Below are 26,712 nucleotides of genomic sequence, written 5' to 3' on the forward strand. Positions count from 1 at the left end.
TGTTTTTGAAAGAACTCAAGCCAATTTGCCCAGTTCTTAAAGATCTCCAACAGGTGAATACGGCCCTGTCTTAAAAAGAAAATGTTCCTATTATTTCAGGGAGATACTATTTTAACATAAAAACACCAAGATACAAAAAAACAAACAAACAGATAAATACATAAACTGGTCCCCCTCTTACCACAGACACATTTCCAGTATGACAAGGAAATTGCAACATAATAGCGCGCTAGTTCTCCCGTGATTACGGCGCTGGTGGAGAAGCCACGCCTCTGCTGAGCAATCCTCCATGGACGTTGAGGAGCTCCTCTCCGCTCTCCATCATCATCTGCAGAAAAATGCGAGCGGGGAGCGGTATCAAAATGTCAACTCGGGCCGCTCTCCCTCACCCGCAGACATGAGCGGAGTCCCGTTTGCCTCTTCCAGCCGCAACAAGTCGCCCTCACCATGCGGATCCACTGCAAAGTAGTTGTGATCGCCGTGTGTTTCGGAGTTTTCCTACTTTTGTACTTTTTGGGGGGCAACGCCGCGGAAGATCCGCTGTTGAAAGAAGTTGGAGAGCAGCAGCAGCAGCAGCAGCAGCAGCAGCAGGAGGACAGCAACTCTCCCCGGTCGCCCCCTCAGCTCCGACGCGATGTTGCAGCAAAGTTTGCGAAGAAATCATCCGCCGGAGTCGGCGCGCGTGCGGGAGAGCCTCCCAAGGGACGAAAAGAGGGGAAAACGATCAATAGAAGAGCCAACGTGAATGCAAAGAGGTGAGTGGAGTTTGTGTGTGTGTCTCTCTGTCGATTTGCTGCCCTGATGAGCCTTTCTCCTCCACGTCTGCGTCCATTTACGCACGCACAAAAGCATCATAAACTCCATGGTGTTGCTGAGTCTCGTCTTTTCTGTCGTCAGGAAGTTAAAGAGTGAGCGTTCAATCCCGCTTTGAAGCAGACATGCTCCCCTTTGCATCAAACAGCCTTTACATTGTGCTCAAGGACGCCTGGCTTCACAATAGCCTGATCTGTCAAGGGGACACTTTCTAACATGGACATATATCTGCTTGCTTGGCTGCATTTTATGTCCATTATTTTTCCCTTCATTTATTGGACTGTGAGTCACGCTTTTGTAATCAGGGAGCTGCTCAAATGTCTGGCTGAAATGTGAGTAGAGAGTGTGACTAATGAGATTAGGTGGAAATATTGGCAGTGTTTGCAGAGAGGACAGACAATAGCAACAACAGAATGATAAATCATTACCTGACCTCTAAATCTTCATCATTACACCCTTTGGGCCTTTCATTCAGCCCTCTGCTGCTTCAAAGGGGGGTAAAGGTCACCTTGAAAGACATCAATTGCAATTAATAAGGAATGCAAATGTGCACAGATTGGTCCGGTTGGCCTGGTAAAAGAGTTGAATGCTGGTGAGATGTTACAGGGAATGACAGAAAGCCATCCTGTCGACCGCCAAAGTCTGCCAAAACATTCAAGCGTGGGAGTGAAAAGCCTGTCAGGTGTGATTTTCCCTCTCTGGATGGTTAAAAAGAAGCTGCAGCCCGGCACATGATCTGATTTAGTCACCATCTCGCTGCAAATTGAAGACAAAAGGCTGAGTTTGTCAGTTGCTATTTCTGTTCAAGGATGGGAGCTTTTTTATTATGTCTCCCAGTTTTCTAATTTAAGCCTCACACATCCCTTTTCCTTCCCCCCGGGGGCTGAATGCCAGCAGTGCCATAGCAGCCACGACGTGGTTGTGGAGATACCCGCTCCGCCGGCAGCCAATAATATGTATTCTACTCCAAAGCCCGGCTGGAGGTTTGGGACGCTGTTTGGTAGATAAAAGCCATCAAGGCGTTACATTGAGAAAGGACCTTTGCGTCCTCCCAGAAACCACACTCCTCCATGTGTGCTCAGCGCTGATAAGGGAGATGGGGTGGAAGGGGTCACCGGTGGCTGTAAAAAGAAAAAAAAAACAACACTACCAGGTTTGGAAAGCGCTCAAGACTGACTGCTGCGATGTGGGAAGCACACTGAGCATTTGGCCAAAGCCTCCAAAAAACTTTCCTCTGTTTAATTGCACGAGCTAATCAGATGGATGTTTGGTGGAGAGATAAAGGCTGGAGGAATCAGAATGATGGGTTGCAGTTTTGTAGTTACACACATACAAGCCTTTGTTCAAAAGGAATGCTCTGTTAACCCTTTGAAACCTCTGAGCAAATTGGGTTTTTCTTTTCAAAAAACATGGAGAGAAGGCAATAAGCCATCCATCCATCCATCCATCTATTTTCTACCGCTTATCTGGGGTCGGGTAGAAGCCCAGACTTCCCTCTCCCCGGCCACTTCATCCAGCTCTTCCCGGGGGATCCTGAGGCGTTCCCAGGCCAGCTGGGAAACATAGTCTCTCCAGCGTGTCCTGGGTCTTCCCTGGGGTCTCCTACTGGTGGGGCATGCGGGGAGGCGTCCTGGAGGCATCCTAATTAGATGCCTGAGCCACCTCATCTGGCTCTTCTCAACGCGGAGGAGCAGTGGCTCTTCTCAGAGCTCCTCCTGGATGATCGAGCTTCTCACCCTATCTCTAAGGGAGAGCCCAGCCACCCTACGGAGGAAGCTCATTTCGGCCGCTTGTACCCGCAATCTTGTTCTTTCGGTCACTACCCAAAGCTCGTGACCATAGGTGAGGGTAGGAACAAAGATCAACTGTTAAATCGAGAGCTTTGCCTTTCGGCTCAGCTCCCTCTTCACCACGACAGATCGGTGCAGTGTCTGCAGTAATGCAGACTCGACCCACCTGTCGATCTCCCGCTCCATCCTTCCCTAACTCATGAACAAGACCCCGAGGTTCTTAAACTCCTCCACAGAAGGCAATGAGCAAGTCAACAGAAAATGGACCAAAAAGTAGCAAGAAATTTGTAAGAAGTTACAAGAAAGTTACCTGAAAATATAGGGTTCGAGAGATTATCGGCCTGGCCTATTATCGAAGCCGATATTTGGCGTTTTGCTGATTATGTGTGTCAGCATTTTTATTTTAACTGATCGCTGATAAAATCATTCATTCATTCGTTCATTGTCTGTAACCGCTTGTCTTCACAAGGGTCACGGGGGGGCTGCAGCCAATCCCACCTGTCATCAGGCGGAAGGCGGGGTACACCCTGGACAGGTCGCCACACTAACGCAGGGCTGACACGTATAGACAGACAACCACACACGCTCACAGTCACACCTAAGGGTAATTTAGAGTCACCAATCAACCTGAGTTGCATGTCTTTGGACTGTGGGAGGAAGCCGGACACCCCGGAGAGAACCCACACAGACACGGGGAGAACATGCAAACTCGGCTGGAACCCCGTTCCAACCTGGGATTGAACCAGGGACCCTCTTGCTGAGCACAACGCCACCGTGCCGCCCATTTATAAAATTAGTTAATGAAAAAGTGTGCGTATTACACTCAAGCAACACCTGAAGGCTGTCTGCAGTACATACAGAGAAAGTGTCAGAATTGGAGGAATTTTACTTTGTAAAAACCTATGGTATGATATTTTTATGAATTCATTTTTTAATTTAAATTTTCATTGAACTTTATAAAAAAAATTGCTGGGAACTTGCTATATATGATGTAAAAGTTTAAGTTTTGCCTAAACGTTTGCTAAAGGTCATCTGTCTAATTAAGTATTAATTATCAGTATCAGTATCGGCTCTGAAAAACCAATATGGTCGACCTCTTATAATAAGCAAAAAAGTTGAAAACAAAAGGAGACAAGAAAATTACCTTAAGAAATTGCGAAAAAAATATTCTGTAACACAAATTGAAATACACAATGATAAGAATTCTTAACATAGTTTTCTGGTCATTTTTCTTGTTTTGAATAATATTGATTAATCTCACAACTGTTTTTTTTTTTTTTTTCCCGTCTAACAAGTTGCTTATTGCCTTTTTTTTCTCATGTTTTCAAAATAATTCAAACCAGTTTTGTCAAGTTCCATACATTTAAATGTTTGTGAAATGCGTAAGAATGCAGCACAACAAAACCAATTTCAATCCAGGTTTGAAAGGGTTAATGTTGAACGCAGAGTAAGTAAACACAAAGGGCTGAATAATTGATTTAAGGGCTGTCCGCTGTTGCTTTTATATTTCCCATCGACTAAAGCATCAAACAGATTGCGTTATGTTCTGTAGGTGTGTCTCTTTGCCTTTTGTTGTTCGACTTTCTATTCATGTGTGAATCTGAGCGTCGGGCAGATTTCCTGTGCAGCATGCCTGATAGACAAACATCCCTGTTTTTCCTAATCATATCATTTCCTCTTGACACATCACACTTCTTCCTGTGGCCCAAAATAGAGAGCAGAGAGCTCCATCTGTCCCCCAGACACCAGACGTATACCGTAGGGCGGGGACACTCAACTTTTGCAGAATGACAGGAGGCCAGGGAACAGTTAAAAAAACAACAATAATAATTATCAGATAAAATAAGTAAACAAGGCAAAGCCCGGGCAGGTCAGGTGTATGCAGGGGTTATTTTAGGATTTGAGGACATTCAGGGTTTAGCCTGGACCGCTTTCAGTCTGGGGGATCCACCCCTGGTATTTAAAAAAAAACAAAAAAACAAACAGGCTCTATATTAATCCCTCGTATGCACTCTGATCCCTTATTAAACATGAAGTCCAAAACAAAATCCCAGTGTGAATCAGTTTTTGAAATTTTGAAATGGAATTAAAAATGATTGGCAGGCCACCCAGCACGCTATCGAAGACTAGATTATGCTTATGGGGCATGAATTCCAACAGGCTGTTGGGGCAAAAGTCCAGTTTGAGACAAACATAAGTGGCCAGATGCATAAAAAAAGTACGCACAAAAAAACAGCGTACACCTTTTGTCACACATAATCTGGATCATAATCTTGCATCATTATTTTTGCTGCACAGCTTTCTGTAAAATGTAAATCAAAGGCGTATTCATAAAGTCAATTTAAAATTATTCATGGCTGATACATTTTACCATGACGTTTGATATTCGTCACTGTTTGAGATTGCTTAATTTGATCCTGTGAAGCATTTTGTTAAAGTCAGCTTCAGCATGAGCGCTATGAATGAATCATTGATCCCTCTGATGTTTAATAGTCAGAATGATTGAGATTTTACCATGACGATGACAAATACAAGAAATATCCACAGTGAGGCGTAATGACAGCTGCTCTGGCACCTCGCCGATGTGACGCAGTCGCTGAAATTGCACTTTCTTCACTGTATTTCTCATTGACAGGTCTAGGGGCACAAGAATTGATATGCAAACAGATGTTTAAGGGCGTTTCTGTATTTATGGCCGACTGTCGGCATAGAAACAAGGCTTGTGATTGTGCGCTTCGTGCAACTAGGAGTATGATTTATAACACAAAAACAGGCGTATGCATGGCTTAAATAATCTGTCAAAAAGATTGCATATGCACATTTCTGGCTTTATGCGCACACACAGTTCTCGTCCTAATTCTACACAGAGATTAATGCATCTGGTCCCTGTCGATGATCAATCAGTAACTATCATGAGTAAAAGTTAGTCATCAGTTTTGATAATTAATTCAGAGAGATTTTGTTGCTTCTCTCTATTTTATATCATTTGAAATTGAATATCTTTAATTAATTTAAACGTGTGCCTTCAGGCTCTGGGAAATTCTGATTTTTCACAATATTCCAACATTTCATATACACTGAATTTTTTATCGATTTATTCCAAAAATACTAACATATTAACTGATAATGAAAAGAATCTGGGCTGAAAAATGAAGCCAACATGTTAGTTCTAGAAACTGCAGTTCCTGGAGTGGCCATTTGAGGCTGAATCTGAAAGTGAGTCATGTATCTACTCATAGACGAGAGGCTCACGCACTTGATGGTGTTAAGTTGTAAAATGAGCAAGCTCAGTGGAGTGTTGAGTGTGCTAGCAGCCGATGCACGTTCCTTCTGCGCTGTGATACAGTTTGCGAGCGTAGTTTGGTAGAAAGAAAATAGTTCCCACTTGAAACAAGGTGTGTTGATTATCCAATTGGCAATGTCTGAGGCTTAAAAAATTAAGCCGATGCAGAAATTCAATAACTACACTTTTTCAAATTGCAACTTGAGGCTGGCTCCAAAAGCGAGTCAACCCCCGTAGACCTCCATGTTAAAATGCCCAACGTTACAGCAGAAATAAACGTGTGTGATGTCACGGTGGCCACGTTAATTATTTTTACAGTCTGTGGTTGCAGCGACATCGTCTCACAAAACAACCCGTACATATACCGTCAGTCTGATCTCTTTATTACCTTCAGTATATGTTTCAAATGCAGAATAATAAAGACACATCTCTTCTATCTGCTTTGTTATATTGAATTAAGGCTTGCACCTACAGGATTAGATGGGTGTTGATACTTTGTGTTGAAACAAATCCCTTGCCCTGTCACTTCAGATACAGTTCAGCAGCTCTGCTCGCAGTAAAGAAGTCACTCTCTCACTGTGGCATTATGCATAGCTATAAAAATGTCATTTTGCATGACTGAACAGCCTCTCTGCCAGGAGTGTTTTTGAAATCTCCCTGCTTGCCTGTGTAGCCTGACATGGTTGGAGGGGGTGCGTGTGTGGAAACCATCAGGGGCAGTTAAATCTGCCAGTTTGACTGGCAAACACACTTTTAATTTAGTAGTGAATGAGTCATAGAGGCTGTAGGAGAAACTAGGAAGATAAAAAGGCTTGCAATAATTTCTAAGGAGCATTTTTCAAAAGTCAACGCTTAGAAAGTGAAAGCTCATGCTAAAAAAATCCCAAGTTTTCCTGGAAGATAACCTCTTCTAAAGAGTTACTGATCCAGCAAATGCAGAAACAGTTAATTGATCAATTCATTTTCCATTGCATAAGACACTCACATTGTAAACTATACATCCAGTGGCTAACCTAACCACCAATGTTTAGCTCAGAGGTTCATAATGGGTTTTCAGCCAAGGACCCTGAGAGCAACAAACTGTTGCTGAGGAAAAAAACAGAACTCAGAGAGCTTTGCCTGCTATGCTTCATTCACTGGCCCACAAAAACATCTAAATTTCAGAAACTGTATCAAAGTTTACAATTCTTATATCCTGACAATCCTGTAACAGGGACTCCTTCATGTATGCCCCTTGTAATAATTTGAACAATTGATATTTTTTGATCACTCTTACAGTCTCAATTACATGAAAGGAAACTCTATTTAAATGTTTTCTAAAGGCAATGATATTAGACATGCATTTTTAAACATTGCTCCATTTCATAACACTTCCTTTCTCACTATAACTCAAGAATTCATACACTTATTGAGACATTTTTTTCATGCAATTTTCTAATAGGATAACATGATTAAATTTTATACCCAAAAGGTCAAAGGTCAGCTTCACTGTGACATCAAATTGTTCTGCAAAATCACTTTTCTGGCAGTTATGCAACATCATTACTCCAGTAAAGGAGACATTTCGCCATGTTAGAATTATAAGGTTCTGTTTGCGTTCTGAGTGGTTTTGAGATATTGAGCTTCAAAGTTTTGCATTCCAGATGGCATAAAGGATATGAACCTGTTTGTCAGCTAAAACCTTATAATTCTAAGGTGATGATTTGGTCAGATGCTGAATTGGTGACACTAATCTTGGTTGCCAACCTTGAAACTGTGCTAATTGTACAGAATTTCTGTGCTGCAGGTTTGAAGATGTGTGTGAAGCATGCAAGTTTTGCCAAAAGATGTGCCAAATACCTTTTAGTAAATTCCTTTAAAGTCTTCACCACATATATTATATGAGTCTGGACAGACATAGATGTAAATTTCAACTTGACCGCTTGGCCTAGCCATGTAACCAGGAGGCAGTAATTCTAGTTGGTACATATTTCAGTGATGTGAAAGCACATGTCTTCCAAAACATTCATATTTAGTGTAGTCAGGTTAAATGAGCACATCTCGGGTGAATTAAGATTTGAGCTGACACATATTGGGGGATAATATTTGGTTTAGACAATCAGCTGGACATGATGACGATTATAAATCATTCCATAAGGATAAGATCATGAAAAAAGATCATCTGGTTCCCATAAATCAGCTGGCTGAGGCTGCATCTACAACTCTTTTCGACCAATAACCAAAGATTTGCTTTGATTTGAAAAGATTTGAAATTTTTAAGCTTTGCCACGTCTTGGCAACTTGTTGAATATAGCCCTGGATCCAGTTAAGTGGTCTAAATAAGTATTTGTAGGTTTCTTTGTAATGTGGTCCAACATTTTATGCCTGTTCTTAAGAGCTGAAATCTGTGCTGCCAAGAAGGGCATGATGGGAACATGTTCAGTTTAATGGCCTTGATACCTGCTGGTTCAGACCAAAGTGAACATGTTGGATACAAGTCCACCAAATGACCCAGTTATATGCTGATTAATTAAATGCCTTAAAGGTGTTCTCTGATGTAGTTTGTACTCTGACTCTTTACTTAGTAAATGTACATTTTTCTTTGACATTATCTTCAAAGGTGCTGCTTTTTTTTCTCTCCTTACATGATTTAAAAGGGTTGGCTGTGGCACTTTGTAGGCTGAGCGCTCCTCGTGCACTCACTCTGCAGTCAGTAATGAATTCAATCCTTTTGTACCTCTTCTGTGCTTTCCTGACTGCTTCCAGATGTGGGGGAACAGTGCCATGACACAAAACATCATGTGTGCAGCCCATGCTTTATTCAACAAAGGAATTTGTCCTTTTTTTTCTTCTTTTGTCCGTCCAATTTTCCGCAGACATCATTTCAAGGGCATTTATTTTGCATGACTAAGTGCGACGTAATTACACCCGTGTAGGAGATATGGATTGCATTTTCTGCGGAGTAAAAAAAGGAATGTATGTTCAACAACCTTGACAGAGCGTCGGCCTTTGAAGCGTGGCAGACAGATTTCTCAGCACCTTCTCATTCATCCTAATCTGCGGTTCATCATTGTCCCTCAGCCATGCAGAAAACGAAGTGTCACGCTTGGAGACTGCCCTGCAAACCCACCTGTCAAATTTTCGCTCTTCTCTCTTCCCATCCGTTTTATGTCAGACTCTTTGCTTCCTCCAGGCTCAGAGGGAATCCATGCCTTTTGGAATATGCAGTCTTTAGTCGTAAAACCATTTACCTTGCACTGTTCTCCCAGATAATGCTCCATGCTGGAAAAAAAAGGTTTTCTATTCTTTTTTTGTGTGTGCCAGTCTTCCCTTCCTAAGGCTATGACAACATTTATGTTGAACATGTTATTACAACCAGCCCCATGCAGCTTGTGCATGTGGAGGATGTCGGCCTGAGCTTCAGGCTCCCCCGTTGTACAAATGTTTCCTTATCGTAGTGGGAGATCCTCTGCACTGCTGAGTGTATTTTAACACACCACAGCAGCTCCAGCTCTGCAGAGAGAGCTAATTTTTACATCAGATAAAGGACCTCTTTGCCTTTGAGCATGGAAGAACAAAGTCCGGTGGGAACTCGGAGTTACAGAAGAAAAGAAGTAGATTGTGTGTGTGTGTGTGTGTGTGTGTGTGTGTATGTGTGTGTGTGTGTGTGTGTGTGTGAGGTAGTGTGTGGGGGTGGTGTTGAACAATGTATGAAGGCACAGGTGTCTTGTGTTTGAGAAAAATCCTTGACTTTTCACCTTGTCTGTCTGACAGGAGGATGAATGTGATTCTATGCTTGTTTGTTCGGTGTTCGTTCTCATAAAGTCCAAAATGAGTTTCGGAGCTCGTGACATGTCCATGAAGTGACATACCATTAACTGTTCGGCAGTGATGTGTTGACAGCTGAGGAGAGCTCACATGTGCTGCTGTGCTCTGAACCGGATGCATTAGGTCACCAGCAGTCAACCTACAACATTGTCACAGTATCAGTATCAGTAGCTCAGTATGTGGGCATAATATTGATGATATTGATTGGATGGATACAGTGCATTCTGATTTAATATATATTAATTGTACAATGTATCAACATTTTTTGGGAAAGCTCTCAACCTGTACTCATTCCACTGCAAAATTCTGGTCAGACTGTGTACAAAAACATGATAAAACACGGCGTTGCGTAGCTCCATACACTCAGGGGTTTTGCTACTACAACCCTACTTGGTCTTGCATGACCAGTAGCTTGTGGTGGCTAACGTTAGCAAACTTTATTCAGCTGGTTTCTGAATAATAACTTGTGTGACTGTTACATTATGTTTTAGCATTATCCAGTAATTGTCATTTGCCTAAATGTTAGCAAAAGTTACATGGTGTCATTTTACTTTAGCTTCTAAATTAGCCTAATGTAAATAATGAATTGTTTTTAATTAAAAAATACATTTTGGAAGAGCGCATTTTTTTAGTTGCAGGAGCCTTAATTTTAATTTGTGTATAACTCACATTATCAGCAATGTCTTCACAAGCCTGAGAAATTATTTATGTTGAAACTATAGATTTCACAAGCTTTATGTATTAGCAACTGGCTAGTCAGCTTGAGCTAATTAACACTAATTTTAGTTTTATTTAGTGGATAGGTTATACTTCGTGTAGCTTAAATTCAGCCTGTTTGTCACATTATGAAGCGTGAAAAGATAAAGAGTAGACTTAGTTAAAAAGAGCAACAGAGTGGTGAGTCTTTCTCCTACATTGGATAAATAATATAGGGAATTGCATTGTGTTATTTTCAGACGGTTTGCTAGCAAGCTGAGAAGCTAATCGGTAAGATGTAATTGACCAACGGCTGGTAGATAGTAAACAGTAGTTATCTCTTAGTGAAACCTTTTAGCACATAATCTCAGTGGTCTAAACTTATCATTGTTACAGTATATTTGCTGCTCTTTCTGTATGAATCTTGTCATTTCAGTCCATCAACGCAAGCTAACATAAGCTCAAGCTAATACCGATACGTTAAGTCCCGAAGATATCAAAACTTGACATTGTCAGACATGACTTATTTGACACTGTGAAACTGCTCAATAAATATAAAACAGGTGTAGTACCTTAGCACTTACATGTGAGCTAAATGAGTCAATTTGTCTATGGAAATTAGCAAAGTTTACTTAAAAATTTAAAATGTTGGTTTAGAAAAAAACAAAACAGCTAAATATTTTTTTAAAATGTAAAAACAACATACATCTGAGATTATTTGTAGACCATAAATTCAGATTAAATTTTAATAAAACTATTGCTATTGAAATCATAATTATAATATTGGTTTGACAGAATTATATTTATAGAATTAACTTGTGAAGTTTAGCTCTACCTCTACCCTTTTTTCTACTGAATTACAGCGGGATATGTATAAGCAATCCACAACGTATTACTTTCCATTTGGTGGAATTATGCAACCAGTAATAGAGTGTCTTGGGTTGGAAAGTTATCTTTAATACATGCATGATATTGCTGCAACAAAGCTGATATGACATGTTTTTTTTAAAGTGAAAAAATAGTTAAAGCAATAGGATCAAGAGGTTAATAACTACCCTATTTACAGTAGAGGGTTCAGGGTGTCCAAGGTGCTGTTTTATAGGTTATTCCAAGCATGGAAGGAAAGTGCTGAACTTCAGTAGCCTTTAATTTAGGGTACTTTTTGAATAATATGTTCATGAGAATTTGTGTTTTGTATATTGTCACAAAGCTTAAGAATTCAATGCCTTCAATAAAACTGAGATATAATTATTAAACTTCAAAATTCCATATTAATTAAACGCAATGTGGAAGTTTGAAATGACAGTATCTCTATCAGTACTTTCACTTTGGGCATTTTGGCTTAAGTGTAGTACATCTCCTAGAGAGTATAAGTTGCTCTTCACAAGCACTGCAGCACACAGGCCAATTTACAGGCGACGAGTGAGGGATACAAGGTTTGTGTAATCACTGACTGTCAGCAGATCCAAACTCCCTCAGCTTTCCCCACACATGGCCTTGGCCCATATAGATCTGAAGACATTGTTGGATGAAGAAAAACTGCTCGTTTGGTTAATACATTTTTAATTCTTGTCTTTTTTGTATCTCTGTTTTAGCAAACCACGGAATAACGTGGCCCGACCTGTGACCAGGCGTAAACGGGTGGAGGAGGTCATGCACCTGGCCGTGGTGGCCTGTGGGAATCGTCTGGACGAGACCCTCACCATGGTCAAATCAGCCCTCCTTTTCAGCATCAAGAGGATTAAGTTTCACATTTTTGCTGAGGACCCTTTGGCACCGCAGTTTGAAGAAAAGGTAAGAACGCTCCAGTGGCTTGATGCCCAAATGTATGCAGTGCAGATTTTCATGTTAAAGAAAAGGCACAAGATCAAAAGTGGTGCCGCAGAGACTTTAGCTATAAGCAGCACTCTTTTTTTGGTTTATCTATGCATACTTCTTCAGTGAGTCTTCTGACTTGTGATTTAATCCAGTGCATGTTAAACATCTCCCCCTTTCTTTGTAATAGATGATATCAAGATCAGAGCAGTTTTAACTCTGCCTCTCTGACTCAGTACAGACGTATAAGCCTTTTATCTCAAGGCTGGGAGTAATATATCACCAAGACACCCTGCTTTTTCTCCAGTACAATGTATGCCTCAAAGTCACCTTTACAGAGGTAGCTGGCATGATCTTGATTAGTTCCACTGATAATGTAACTAACAGTCTATTAACATCACTTCTGTTAATGGATCCTAAAGCTACATTTGGGAACTTTTATGAAAATAGTTTTTTGGTCAACCTTGTTGAAACTGTCACTTTATCCAGACAGTAGTTAACAGATAATCTGTAAAAAAAAAAATCATTTTTCTCCTCCTTTTAGTGCTTCTGGCAGCATTTGCAAGAATGAGCCAAGGATTGTCTGAGCTGACAATGACATCAATTACTGCTTGTGAACTGCGGTCAAACAGTGTTGTCAAAAGATGGCCACATTTAGATGAGAACTGTCCTACTAAAAATTGGAAAAGTCTTTCCTTTGCGGTAAAAAAAAAAAAAAAATCTGTTCATGTGATAGCATTGTAAGAACAATCCTTGTGTACACAGAAAACAACCGGAAACGCTGTAGTATGCATGCCAGGCCAGTGGTTGGCAGTCCAACTTTGTAATGACACACCATAGAAGAAGACTATGGGCCTGCGCATAAAGGAGTTCCTTTAACCAAATGAAAAGAAGATGGTGAACGAAGGCACGAGAACCATGACCTCACTGTTCTCACAGGATCCACGCACTGTTTTTTGACTTGATGGATTTTAACATGGTGGCTGTGTTTTCAGACAGTTATTGTAGTGTACTGGTTAGTCCCTCAAGGATGTTGTGATTGCAATATTAAACGCACATTCACCCAATCCCCTCTGAGTTCTGCGCATTGTCACTGCAACTTGACTGCAAATTTGACAATGTAAAACAGGTAAAATCGCATTTTAGAGCTGCGCACAGCGTATCTATACACTCAGCCCTTTTTTGCCTCTCTTTCTCTCTCGCGCGCTCTCTCTCTCTCTCTCGCTCTCTTTCTGTTACTCATGAAACTACTGCTCAGTGACAGGGCTAACTGTTAGCATAACACAGCTAACGTTACCCAAGGATTGTTAACAGGCTTGAGGACAGAGCTGGGCCGTTTCAGCATTGTGCAAACTATACTGCGGCTTTCGGAAGGGGGCTCACTTATTTTGGTGGGGGGATGACGCTTGCTCATGCCTTAGAGCAAGGGCTTACTCAAAACATATCCATTATTACAAGCCTGTACGCCTCCTTGCCTTATGTGCCTTATGTCAGCACATATCATGCCTTTTCAGAAAGCAGAAGAGTTTTTGTGTCTCTGCAAATTGTGCATCCCAAGTTTCCATCCTTAACAAACAGCCAGGTATTGCGGGACTTCTATTCTCTCCACTGCTGGCTGGTCCAGTTAGCCGGGAGAGAGAGGCAGGTGGAGTCACCGTCATCAGCGACCTCTGAGCTGTCATTAACCCCATCTCCAGCCTCTGTATTAGGCTCGTAGGCATGGGAAAAAACAGTATTTTGCCAATATTTTAGAGACACCCCCAAAATTTCACAAATCATGTTTTCAGGGGAGCTCATGTCTCATGAAGGGGGGCTGAGACCCCCCCGGCTCCCCCGTAGTTCACACCCTGCGTTTCAGTACCTGTGTGAGATTATTGTTGGGGCTGTTTACAGCACTGTGTTGGATATTAGCCAATGCTGCTGTGTTAGCTCATGCTAAATGGGGAGAAAGACAGAGAGAGCAGAAGGAGAGTAGCTCACGGAGATGGTCCTCCAGCATTGCTCTGAATGGCAGCAACAGCTGATCATCTGCGATCAGCTGTTACCGCCCTCCTTCCATCCACCCCCGCAGTCATCACATATATATTCTTAATATGTGGGAAACACTGAATGCTAATAATCATAGGCTCTATATCTGAGACAGCTTTGCAATTGTTTTTGCAATTTTAACTTGCTCTTGTAATTTGCAAAAAAACCCATCTAAAAATATGGCACCATTTATCACTTTTTTTTTTTTTAGAAAAGCTGCAGTGAAATCAGACATTTTGGACAGCCCTGGACAATCCTGGAGAGACTGACTGTTTAGCTGTAAAATGTGTTTGCTCCAGCTGGTGGGTGGTGCTTTTGTTTTTGCTCAACTGTTTGCAACATGGCGGCCGGGTCACAAAATGTCTAATTTTACAGCTCAACAGTACACTAAAATATGTCTCTGGAAATATTAGAAGTGAGAAATAGGCAATGCAGTAACAGAATCGTGATTCATATTATACCAGTGCTGCCTAATTTGACCACTGTACACGTACAGTGATTGACAGCCGCGTTGTAGACTCCTTGGCTTTGATTGGTTGTTTTTGTTAAAGCATGCTGTTTTGTTGCAAATGCCATCATAAGCACTAGGAGGAGAAACATAACCCCCCCCCAGATTATCTCATGTCTCATGTACTACTGTGTGGATATAGTGACAGTTTTGGCAAATATGACATTTTTATAAAAGTTACAGTTTTAGACAGCACCTAAAGCACATTAAAGAGCTTTAAATCCAAACCCTAAACCTGTGAGCTTGCCATCATGTGTAGGGTGAATCATTTCCATGTGCTGAAAATCCCCTCGTGGAAGACGGGGAGCTTGGGTAGTCAAGGCCTAGATAATAAAGCACATGTGTACAGTATATAAATATAAAGTAGTAGCTTATGTCCAGCCACCGTGTACTGAGACGGTGCATGCGCATTGAGGGAGTTAAAAGATTTGTCCACAATCTCTGATTTCTTGTCCTCGTCAGCACAGGAGCTGCCAATTGCTCGCAGCGCTCTCACTCTTTTCAGGGCCAAACTGTTAAACTGATGATTACAGAGGGGCTCAGTGCCTAACAGGTCGGATAACACAAGCTTTGGTGATACACTGCAGAGTTTAAGAGGGTGCCTCGCCTTGTTTAGACTGCAGCTTTTTAATCAAATGACAGCTGGCGGCTGCATGTGCTTCATGACGTGACTCGAGACCCTCGAGACGTGACTTCATTGTTTTAAATGGACGTCTTTGCGCTGCATTTTCTGTTGATAAGTCTGTGAAAGAAAGGGATTAGCTTTCAGGATTATTTGTAATGGCTCTTTCTCACACACGTTTCCTTCTCAACCTTTTAAGAAGTCTATGAGACGCTTCCTCTGTATAATAACGTGATGTGTTGCTTTACTTCCAGCTGCGCCAGTGGCCTCGCTCCATCACAGCCAAGTTCCAGTACAGTATCTACCCCATCACCTTCTCCGTGGGGAACGCTGATGAGTGGAAGAAGCTCTTCAAGCCTTGCGCTGCACAGAGACTCTTCCTCCCCGTAAGGCTGCAGCACTTATCTCCTTTCATATCCTCACCATGCATAATGTCATTAACCAGTGTTAAGAAAAAAATGTCATTAATCCATTTCATTTCTACTTAAACGGCATTTTCCTAACCCCTTTATTTCATCCCACTCCATGCTTATAATGCATTACCAGTGCAATTATTGATGATTACACCCTTTACTGCCGCAGTTACTTAACAAATAAGCAGTCCCCAGAGACCGAAACCAACGATTTCATCAAGTGAAGGCTGTGCTCGGCTATTGATTTTCTCTTTCTACGGGTGTTCGTTGAAATAACAACCATCTTACTTAGCATGTAATGTCCATATTGCAGGTCAGACGGATCCATAGGTGATTTCTATAGCTGCAAGGCACTATATCAGGAATAGTAGTCTTTCACCCTCTACATTAGTCTAAATAATGTAACGGCTGGATTTGTCAGTCCTGATTTAGTGCCATCATGTACTTCTGCAGATGTTTTGGCAGTTGATTGTGCAAAAATCCAAATCCAACTACTTTTCAAATTGGTTTGTTGCACTCACATGAAGCTCTCAGTCTGGCTTGAAGTTGGGTTGAGTCAGTTTAAGACAATCATAATTGCATATAAATATGACAGAAATACCATAGAACATAGGAGCTTATTTGTTTATTTCCATTGTTTGTTTTTTATGTGCATGTAGCATTATATTTTCATACTGATGGATTTCTGCTGACTATTTTACAAATAAAAAAAAAATGACAGAGATAGGTTTGCTTTTTCGAGAGAAGACATAGTAAGTGGCCACATAAATATAGCAGTTTTAGTTCTTTGTGCACATTTCCAAGGTGGTGCTCTCTGCAAAGGTCCCATTTTTTCAACAAACATATTGTTGGAGGGCCCCCGTCACTTAATGGGCCCCAGTGCAACTGCACTGCCTGCAAAGTCTATATTTACGACCCTGGCCATGATTTGCTCCAGGTTAAGTTTCCACAGTGTTAAAAAACCTTTAGGTCGTGGGTGTCAAACTCATTTTATTTCATATACAGCCCAATGTTATCTCAAGTGGGCCAAACCAGTAAAACTTCTGCATAATAACCTATTCATAACAACACCTCTAAATGTTTCCCTTTCTTTAAGTATTTAGAAGTATGTTCTGAAATTCATCCATGTACAAAACAGATGAACAGCCTGAGATGTCTTCCAAAAAATAAGTGCAGCTCCAAAGACATGTCTCAGTTTTTCCACATTCACTCTTTTACTCACTGTCACTATGTGCATTTTTCCATACATTTCTACTCCTGTGTAAAAATCTTGGCATCACCTCACTAAACTGAAGTGGAAGCTATTGAGAAAGCTAGTTGAGTTATCCCCTGCCATACACACAATTTACAGATAAAAAGTTTTGGCAGCACTGTAGCAAAAGCACTCAATAGATAGATAATTCATTTAAGCTCATCATGGATAAAAGCTTTAAGAGAAAACTTTTGTGCTTATCATGTGGACATTCAGTGTGTTTTTATGGTTTATAATCTATTTCCAGTACAACCACACTGTTTGCAAAAACTCCATTTATATTGACAGAGAAATCTGTGCTCTGCTCTCTAATTATTGCATAGCTGTGGATATACACACACAAAATGAGGCTGTTGAAACAGTGGGTTACTGCTCTGTTTGGGCTCGTTGGTATCGATTGCTGTTTTGTCACGCACACCAGCACCCGCTCCTCGCTGCTGTCAGCAACTTAATCCAATAGAGCAAGCACAGTCCATGGTTGAACACACTACTGTGGCATGGCAATGTGATTTTCAACTTTAAGGGGTTCTGACTTTACTCTGCACCTCTGATGTTGGCCTAATCCCAATACACCCGTTGCCCCTACCACTTAGCCCTTACCCCTGTGTTTTGCAGGGTTTGTTTAGGGGTAGGTTGTCACATTGCTGGTTTAGAGTGGTAAAGGGAAGTGTTAGGATTACATGGCCCTTCAAAGGAAGGTATTTGAAAGAATATCCCATAATGAGTGTTTGGAAAAATCATTGCAAATATGGCTGCACAAGCAACAAAATAAACCCACAAATTTGTATTCTTTGTTAATGAAGAAAATACAATAGATGCAAAACTATACAAATAGAGTCCACGCACTAGGTAATGCTCCCATGAACCTTTATTGCCTTCACATGTATGATCTTCAGACATGACTGAAGAAGGGCTTGGGCCTAAAATGTTTTTTAAAAAAAATTTTTTTTGTTCTTAAAGATTATTTTCTTGTCTCTTTTTCTTTTTTTGTTTTTCTTATTTTCAGGTCATTTTCTCATATCTTTTTTTCTCCTAAGTTCTTGCTAATTTGTGGGAACAAGGCAAGAGTCAGCCTTTCTGTCTCTATCAGATAACTGGAAAATATCATTGTGATAATACTATTATTGCCATAGTACTGTCTCTTCAAGTAAATGCCATCAATGACTACAGGTGGCATACTGGGTTCTGTAAGTGTTGTCCAATTTCATAGGGTGAGATTTCAACCACTGTTGCTTGTACCTCTGTGCCGAGGGGCTAGGAGGCTCTCGAAAGTGAGAGGTAGAGGTCAAAATAAGAAATGGGCTTTTATCATTCCAGTTATTGTTGTAACGCTGAACCTCTGTATGCCTGTGCTGTATATTCTAAATATTAAATTCTGACTGGTACACTCGTGTGCTAATAATAAATATTATACTCTTTCCATACACTATAAACTGGAAGTCACTTTGGCTGTCTGAAATATAGTTTTAACTCTCCATGTTTCTCAGCTCTGAAGTCTGGCTGCTGGTGAAATCTTATCTCAGCCCAACTGGCCCTGTAATTTGTCTACTGTGCACTGACAGCACAATTCATCAGTGGATACAGGAAGTAATTATCTCATCTTTAACTCAAGATATTGTTGTTAGCAGACAGTATAAGTCAGCATTTTCCTCTCCCACTGTAGCGCATGACTTCAGTGTTTTATGATGTGTGATTTCTAGATTCTCTGAAACAAATCACGTCCATATTCTTACTGACTTTGTTTCTTGTATTTTTTACACCACTATCAACTCTAGCAATAGTAAATGGACTAAAAGGTCAAATCTTTTTGAAATCCTGGATCTGAAAAAAATATTTAATGTTAAAGTCTGTTAAATCATACTTTTTCCACACTAAAACAGTTAGTTGATGTATGTACATGGCTTTGTTTTACTAATATTAGTGATGCACCAATAAGGAGTTTCACAGCTGATAATAATAGCCTTTTACCTTTTTTTTTTTTTAACCAATAATTACCTGTATTTGTTGATGTTTATTTTATTATTCCCTGGGTTCCTGCCTTTGCCTTGTCTGTCAAAGCACTTTGTAAACAGCTGTTTTTAAAGGTTCTTTATGAATAACAGTATGATTATTATCATTATACTACAATTTTCTGCTGCAAATAATCATCCGCAATTTGTCTCATCTGTTACGTTTCCTCGCTGACAGCCAATTTGATTGCTTAAAGACGAGGTTGATGACAGTGCCGAAAACACTGACTTCATTCGAGTCTGACACTTGCCGCCACCTCCTTTCAATGTTCTACACCAGTTTACTGGTGAAAAAACAAAAAAAACAAAGCGTTTGAGCACTGATTTAGCCATCAATCATGGCAATGATTGAAGCTTCGAAGCATTCGTGTCGGCCCTAGTAAGATGTATTTGAGACTATGTACAACAGCAGGGTTATTTATTGTTTTTTTTTTGTTTATTTGTTTAATTTTTGAGTATTACTGTACATGGTGTAATAATGCCCATTCTAATTCTTTATATGAAAAGTTGTGGTCACTATGATGACTGTAACTGTGTACTCCCAGGTTATCCTGAAAGACGTAGACTCGTTACTCTACGTAGACACCGATGTGCTGTTCCTGCGACCAATGGATGATATCTGGAGTCTCCTGAAGTCCTTCAACAGCACCCAGCTGGCAGCCATGGCTCCGGAACACGAGGTCCCAAAGATTGGCTGGTACAGCCGCTTTGCACGCCACCCATTCTATGGAGTCACGGGGGTCAACTCTGGTGTCATGCTGATGAATCTCACAAGAATCCGCAGCACAATGTTCAAAGTAAGGTCAAAACGTTGCCATATTTCTTCACTCTCACACCAGTAAAAAGCTAAAGTGAGCTGTGATTTCTCTTTCGCATTCTGAAGGTTCTTTTCTTCAAGTCGCAGAGCTCTGAGTGGGCCGCCATTTCTGATTACCACGCCAGAAGCATAGACTTCTGCCCCCAGAACTCAATTTAGCAGCTCTCCAGTTCTTAATGCTGCCTACTGGATTGCAAATGGAAGTGGGAATGTAAATGTGCTGTTCCTTTGATGCTGTGTTTTTGGCGAAAAGACTGCTCTTGAGCTGTTTGTGAGTGAACGCTGCTGTTATTGGTTTTTCAGAACAGTATGATTCCCAGTGGCCTGTCATGGGAGGATCTTCTGCATCCACTCTATCAGAAGTACAAGAACCACATCACCTGGGGAGACCAGGACCTCCTCAACATTATCTTCCACTACAACCCAGGTACACTTCTTTTTATCAAAATAGGCTTAAAGCTGCTCTATTGAAGGCCCGCCAAAGGCATAACCAGTATATCAGACTGTGTTTAAATCCATTTTGAATTACTAGTCCGCACACTTAAGTTTCACACTATCAACATGTTCACATTAATGGTGTCTTATTTCACAGAGGATAAACGGGTCTAAATTATGAATCAGGATCAGTAAACACACAAGGCTGTGGCTGTAGGCAACAGCCGGCTCTGGCAGCAGACTGAGCACCAGCTGTACTGGCCAGATGTGGGCATTAAATGTTCAAAGTTACGGTAGAGCGACAGCAAAGCTGGCATGGCCTGTGTTTTCTTGAAAACACAGCCAGTGTTTGTTTTACATGGTATGGCTGTGAGCTCTCTGCAGTCCTCAGAGAAGGATTCGAGTTAAAGCATTGTTTTTTACCTCTTTTTGCTTGTTCTGCAACCAGGAATGGGAGCGCTATGTATTTACAATATACTTCAAACACCAGCAGTGTGATGTCTGAATCCTTCATGATTTACTGTCCTCACTGTGTCCTAGTGTCGTATTTACATGAGATTCAGTCTGTTAGTGCATTACATAGCAAACGTGTTCTTTTGTGTTCTTTTCTTCCAGAGTGTCTCTTCATCTTCCCCTGTCAGTGGAACTACAGGCCAGACCACTGTATGTACGGCAGTAACTGTAAAGGGGCTGAAGAGGAGGGCGTGTCCATCCTTCACGGCAACCGTGGAGTGTATCATGATGACAAGCAGCCAGCATTCAAAGTAGTTTATGATGCAATACGTGATGTAAGTCTCCTGGTAGGACACTCAACTTTTACAAACACCATATGGTATTGATGCATAGCACCCTCTGTTGAAAGTGCACACACAGTGCAACATGGTGGGTCACTCAATAATCTAATGGTAATGAACTATTTCATTCATTTTAGTAGAAATGATACAGTTAGGGATATAGCCATTTATATATATATAATGGCCTAAACAAACATATGAGTTTATCCCAAAAGAGTGGTTGCAAAAATAGAGCATTTGGCAGGAGAGAAATACAAGTATAACTATTCGCCTTATTAATGGCTGCATTCCATTCAGGTGTATCAGCTCTGGAGAATCAGTCTTTGTTCATTTTTACACTTTTTTTAATTGCATTTTTCTGCTATGTCACATAAAAACATTTGATGTCTACAAAGGTCTGTTGAGTTGGAATATCGGAAAAGTAATGAAAAGCATTATAATAGACTTTATATAATAAATTATTTTCTCATGTAGAGTATATTTTGCTGTGATTCATTACTGGTTTATTACAGCAAAGGTCAAGTTATTTATGAAGTAAGCTAATTATGAGTATTATGTGGCTGCAATGGGTGCAGCTAAGCACGGTGCTACAAACTTTAAACGAATGCTTCACCCAAAAGTGCCATTTGTATATCATTTCTCAAGGTGTGCTATGTTGAATTTGTGTAGAAAACTTTCAACCTCAATAGTGAACAAAGAATCCAAAAAAAGGCAAACATTCTTCATGAATTGAAGTAATCAGGTTCCACATTTAACAACAGCAAAACTATATGAAAACATCTGTTTACAAATTTTCAAAACTTGTGCAGTGTAATCCAAGTCTCATTTATTCAGTCATGTGCTCAGTTCTTTCCAAACACATGCATTTTCACCATTGCAATATGAAATACTTACGCCAAGAAGCAGCAACCTGACCATGCCCAGGACTTGTACTTGCCTGAGCATGAGACTGTTTGTAGCGACAGATAAATGGATAAAATAGGCTTGGATTATACGGCACACATTACGTTGGGGTTTGTAAACAGATGTTTTGATATAGTTTTGCATTTGTTAAACGCAGTGCTTGATTACTTCAAATCCTAAAGAATGTTTTTTTTTTTTGTTGATTCTCTGTTCACAATAGAGGTATACAAGAAAAAAAATGTTTTTTTTAACAAATACAAGGTACAAAATTGATGTATCTGTGTGTGTCAGTTTGTTGGTGAAGTGTTCCTGAAAGACCTGTACAGCTAATTTTCCTACCTAGCTCCTCAAAGTCAGTCAATCCATATGCGCAATGTAAATATATCCAACATACAGAAGACCAAATACACTCTGCATCATGTACTCTTGTTTACTATTTAAAGAAATTAGTAGATTTAGAAAATAAAAAAAATATTCAGAAAAAGGCTAGGAAAAAAATCCCAGCAAAGTATATATTTCTTTTTTTAGTGAATGATTATCATTTTTAAGCAGTTTTCCATGTCATGTTCTTTATTTAGTTCATTCACTTTCCCTTTTTCTGTTGTTGCTAATTTTCAGGTATTTTTCTAGTATTTTCTGTCAAATTTATGCTATTTTCTGGGTCATTTCCTCATAAGCTGCTCATGGCCTTTTTCCTGTGTATTTGAAAGTAAGTGAGTGGGTTTGCCCAGATTTCAAAGGGTTAACCAGTCATGTTAAATGCTCAATATACACTCCAACTCTGTGCTTCCTAATACAGACTGACATGTTTAGCCTCGCTTAGCACAAAAACCAGATGCAGGGGGAGTCTGGTAGCCTAGCTCTGTGAAAAAAAACACCTGCCTTCAGCTGAAAAGAGACTGATCCATCTCGTCTTTTCATCTGACCATGGGTAATACAAAGAAGCATATTTCCCAAAAATGTTGGACAATCCCTTTAATAACTCAGTAAAAGAGCATTTTTGTGTATTTTCTCTCTGATACAAATTCTCTTTCGCTTGCATTAAACAATCTGGGTCAGTTTTTAAATTTAGAATTTGTTTTCTCCGGCAGCAGAGTCAGTTCCCCCCCTGCTCCGCTGAGATAAGCCTCTTAAAGACGAGCTGGGTCGTAATTTATGATTAATACAGAACACCACCCCCCCCCACCCCCCTGCTGATGGAATTTGTAAATACAGTTTCATCTGGGATATGTTCCATTAAAAAACTATCAAACTGAAATGGCTTTGGTATCACAACTGACACAGGACAATGACTCTGTCCCCGCAGTTTCCCTTTGAGGACAACATGTTCCAGTCGCTGTTCTACCCCATCCAGACCAAGTTCCTGGACACAGTCAATACCCTGTGCGGCCGAGTTCCTCAAGTCTTCCTCAAGCAGATAGAAAAGACCATGAGGAAGACGTTCGAAGACAAAGTGGTCCGACACGTCAAACCGCACAAATAAGTGATGGAGAAATGGACTCCTCGTTTTATCTGACAACACTAAGGACCATGTTGCTGTGGATTATGGGTCATACCGGCATCTCCCAGACTGAACTCTGTGTTTGCAGTGTATGCAGCACCTCCTGGAATGGTCTTATGAACATTATGATCCTCTAATGATGGTATGGATAATAAGCCTATGTATACAGAGAAGCATACAGTGCTGGTCAGTGATGCCGTAGAATAGGTTTGCCTTATTTGCCATCTAAAATTTTTCACATCCCAGTTACATACGGCAATAACATTTATGAGAATGTTGGAAAGCTATAGTGAAAAAAACTGCACAATTTTTTTTTCTTAAATCAAGATTTATGAAAGTATCAGCTCTTAATCACAAGTGTGAGCTTAAAGTGAAATATAAGGCATATTTGGCATATTTCAACTGAGCATTTAAAAAAAGTATCCGCCATCTTTATTCTTCTTCATGGACATGTACACATTTAAAGGAATAGTTTTTGTTGTGGGTTTGGTACTTTGGTAAGGTACTTATCTATAGCCAATATTTTACCAACAGTAGATGGTGGCCGGCACAGCCGTTATTTTGGGAAGCAGGCTGGAGTCTGACATGGAAGCTAGGCAGTGTACTGCTGTGGATAGCGAGTCAGCAATAAAACGTATTTTAGCCACCTAGAAAAAAGTCCCACCTAAAATGATCAACATCAGTTGTCAAGTTAAGAAGTTTATTGTCATATGCACACTAAAAACAGTGTTGGTGGTATATACCATACATGGGAATTCTTAATTACCAGTCTCTCTTTACACAAAACAATAACAAAATTAGAATAAGAATGAAATAAGTTAAGAAACCTGAGTTTAAAAGTAACATGCACTATGCCTTGTGCAAATATTCAACCAAGTATTGTTTAAAAGTAAGGGCGGGATGCCTCTTATAACTGTTGCAAACAAGATCAATGCATTATGTTTTGATGTTTAAGTCATTTTAGGTGAGTTTAAGTGGATGCTTTATTGAGAGTATTTTCACCACTTTACCTCTCCTTCAGAAAGTGATTTCCACTACTGAAGCCATTAAATAGCTTTCTTCTAAGCCAGACTTCATAGAGAAAATCAGTGATTTAAAATTGCTGAAAACGGGAGCTGCTTGTCTACGGCTTCCTCAGTCAGTTATGCTTCTTGTGTTATTTTGTGACTATGACATTGACAAAGACTAATTCGGACTCACCAAGTCACACGATACCAAAACGAACTAACTGATGGAAGCAACATTAGACCAGCAACTTCCGTGCTCAGCGAGCTAAAATGACTGTTTTTAGCTCACTCACTGTTCTCTATGTACTGTGTATTAAATAGTGAACCATATAGGAATAAGTGAGATTTTGGACACTATGCTGGAATGTTCTTCCTCCAGAAATACACGACCGAATTGCATTGTGGTATACAGGAGTAAAATGTAGGGTACATCGAATTCCTCTGCAGTTAATTTCATCTACTATATAGTGCACTTTAAAATACCCACAATACACAGCAAGTTTGAGTGTACATAGAACACTACTATAAATGGCAAACACACTATATAGTGCACTATTTCTATGATAAGGAACGGTTTCAAACACGGCTTTTGTCAAAAAAGTCTCATGGCTATTACAAGAGCATGTGAAGCTGTGGCAGTTTACAGCTTCTTCTTGGAAAGGGCTGTCTGACAGAAAGGTAAAACAGTAAAAATACTCTTAATATAGTGCAAACTTAATCTGTTATAGATTTTCTTTTAGGTGGTTGATCACAATCCACATCGGCTTTCATTTTGGCACTCCTGCCATCTCTTCAAACTTTGGGCATATCTTTGACAGACATCTACTGTAGGTAATACACTGACTATGGATAAGTACCTCATGCAACTCCACTTCAAAAAATCTGAACTATCCCTTTACCAAGGTAAACTTTGGACTTTGCAAAGGTTTACTACTTCAGAGTAGTAGATTCATATACCGCTCCTCTAAAATCATGTGAATGTTTTACCAGCAAATGACTTGAAATGTGAGCCTGTGTGAGTGACAAGAATTGTGAGTTTTTGGCCAAATGCCGCTGACAGTATTAAATACAGCATAAAAGAGGAAATATGGACTTTTAATGTTACAAGGCGAATGTTGAAATGCACTTTCAGAATGATATAAGGACCGGATGGTTGTTTGTACGTAACATGTCCACATTAGATGCTACACTGTCCAAGTGAATCCAAACCAAAAGTGCTAGCATTTTAAAAATAGTGACATACTACAGCTGATTATGTGCCATGTAATTATTAATGTTTACCATTACAAGGAAATGCGGGATGTACAGACGTGTGTGTTTGAGAGGGTGTCATAGTTTGTAATATGATGTATGGTCTGTTGTGATCACATGGGGTCACATGTTTTAGCAGCATTACTTTCAGTGTGGTGTAATGATCTAAATATATCATTCAAACTGGAAACTGAACATGGCTGTACAGTCAGCACGTTTCTAAATAAATCAATGCAATGCACTGAGTCTCATTTGCATACTGTGGGGACTGAAATATACTTAAGTGATGAAATGCATTATTCTTTCAAGTGTATAAAACTACACAGTGAAGTAAAAGGAAAATGAAAACTGAAATTGATTAATATTGTCACATATTAACTGCTGTTTGCCACTGTAACAACAATCATATGTTCAGTTGCACAATGAAATTTAGTAGGTTATACCTTCTTAATCTTTATCAAATAAGTGCAGGTTTGTTCTTATCCTTCATGGTTTTTTTTTTAAATGAAATACACATCTAAGATACACAAAAACATAATACAATGTAATATATATATATATATATATATTTAGTTGTATTTGTCACTTATCTGTTTTTTTTCCAAAATCATAGGACAAAGGTGTGACCAAAAAAAGAGAAGAAATTACCCCCAAATGTTCAAGAAATTAGTAAAAAGTTTAAGAAATTACCTGAAAATTTGTGGGAAAGTGGGAAAAAAAACAAACTTTTTTTTTTTTTTTTTTAAAAGACATGACCTGGAAAAAATTCCTAAAAAGTCTAATGATTTTTAAGATGAATTTTTAATATGTGATTATATTATTTGTAAATAAAGATTTCCCTAGCTTTTTAAACATGATTTCTTTCAGTTTGTAAAACGTTTTGCTCTCTTTTTCACGTTCATTTTATTTTTTATTTTATTTTGCACACACACACACACACACACACATATATATATATATATATATAT

The 26,712-nt window shown here is 39.8% G+C and overlaps 1 protein-coding gene across 1 annotated transcript; it reads left to right on the top strand.

Annotated features, from left to right (window-relative positions):
• Nucleotides 1-135: 135 nt before the first annotated feature.
• On the top strand, nt 136-26,596 carry gxylt2 (glucoside xylosyltransferase 2). Its single transcript, XM_042495877.2, has 7 exons — nt 136-755; nt 11,985-12,183; nt 15,617-15,748; nt 19,582-19,833; nt 20,157-20,280; nt 20,904-21,076; nt 23,292-26,596. Exons 1-7 carry the CDS (start codon nt 448-450, stop codon nt 23,466-23,468), a joined length of 1,365 nt encoding a protein of 454 aa, XP_042351811.1. The 5' UTR covers nt 136-447; the 3' UTR covers nt 23,469-26,596.
• The last annotated feature ends 116 nt before the right edge of the window (nt 26,597-26,712 follow it).

The sequence above is a fragment of the Plectropomus leopardus genome, chromosome 2, assembly GCF_026936395.1.
Source record: "Plectropomus leopardus strain MGB_pleo_1.0 chromosome 2, ASM2693639v1, whole genome shotgun sequence".
In the NCBI taxonomy this organism is placed as follows: Eukaryota; Metazoa; Chordata; class Actinopteri; order Perciformes; family Serranidae; genus Plectropomus; species Plectropomus leopardus.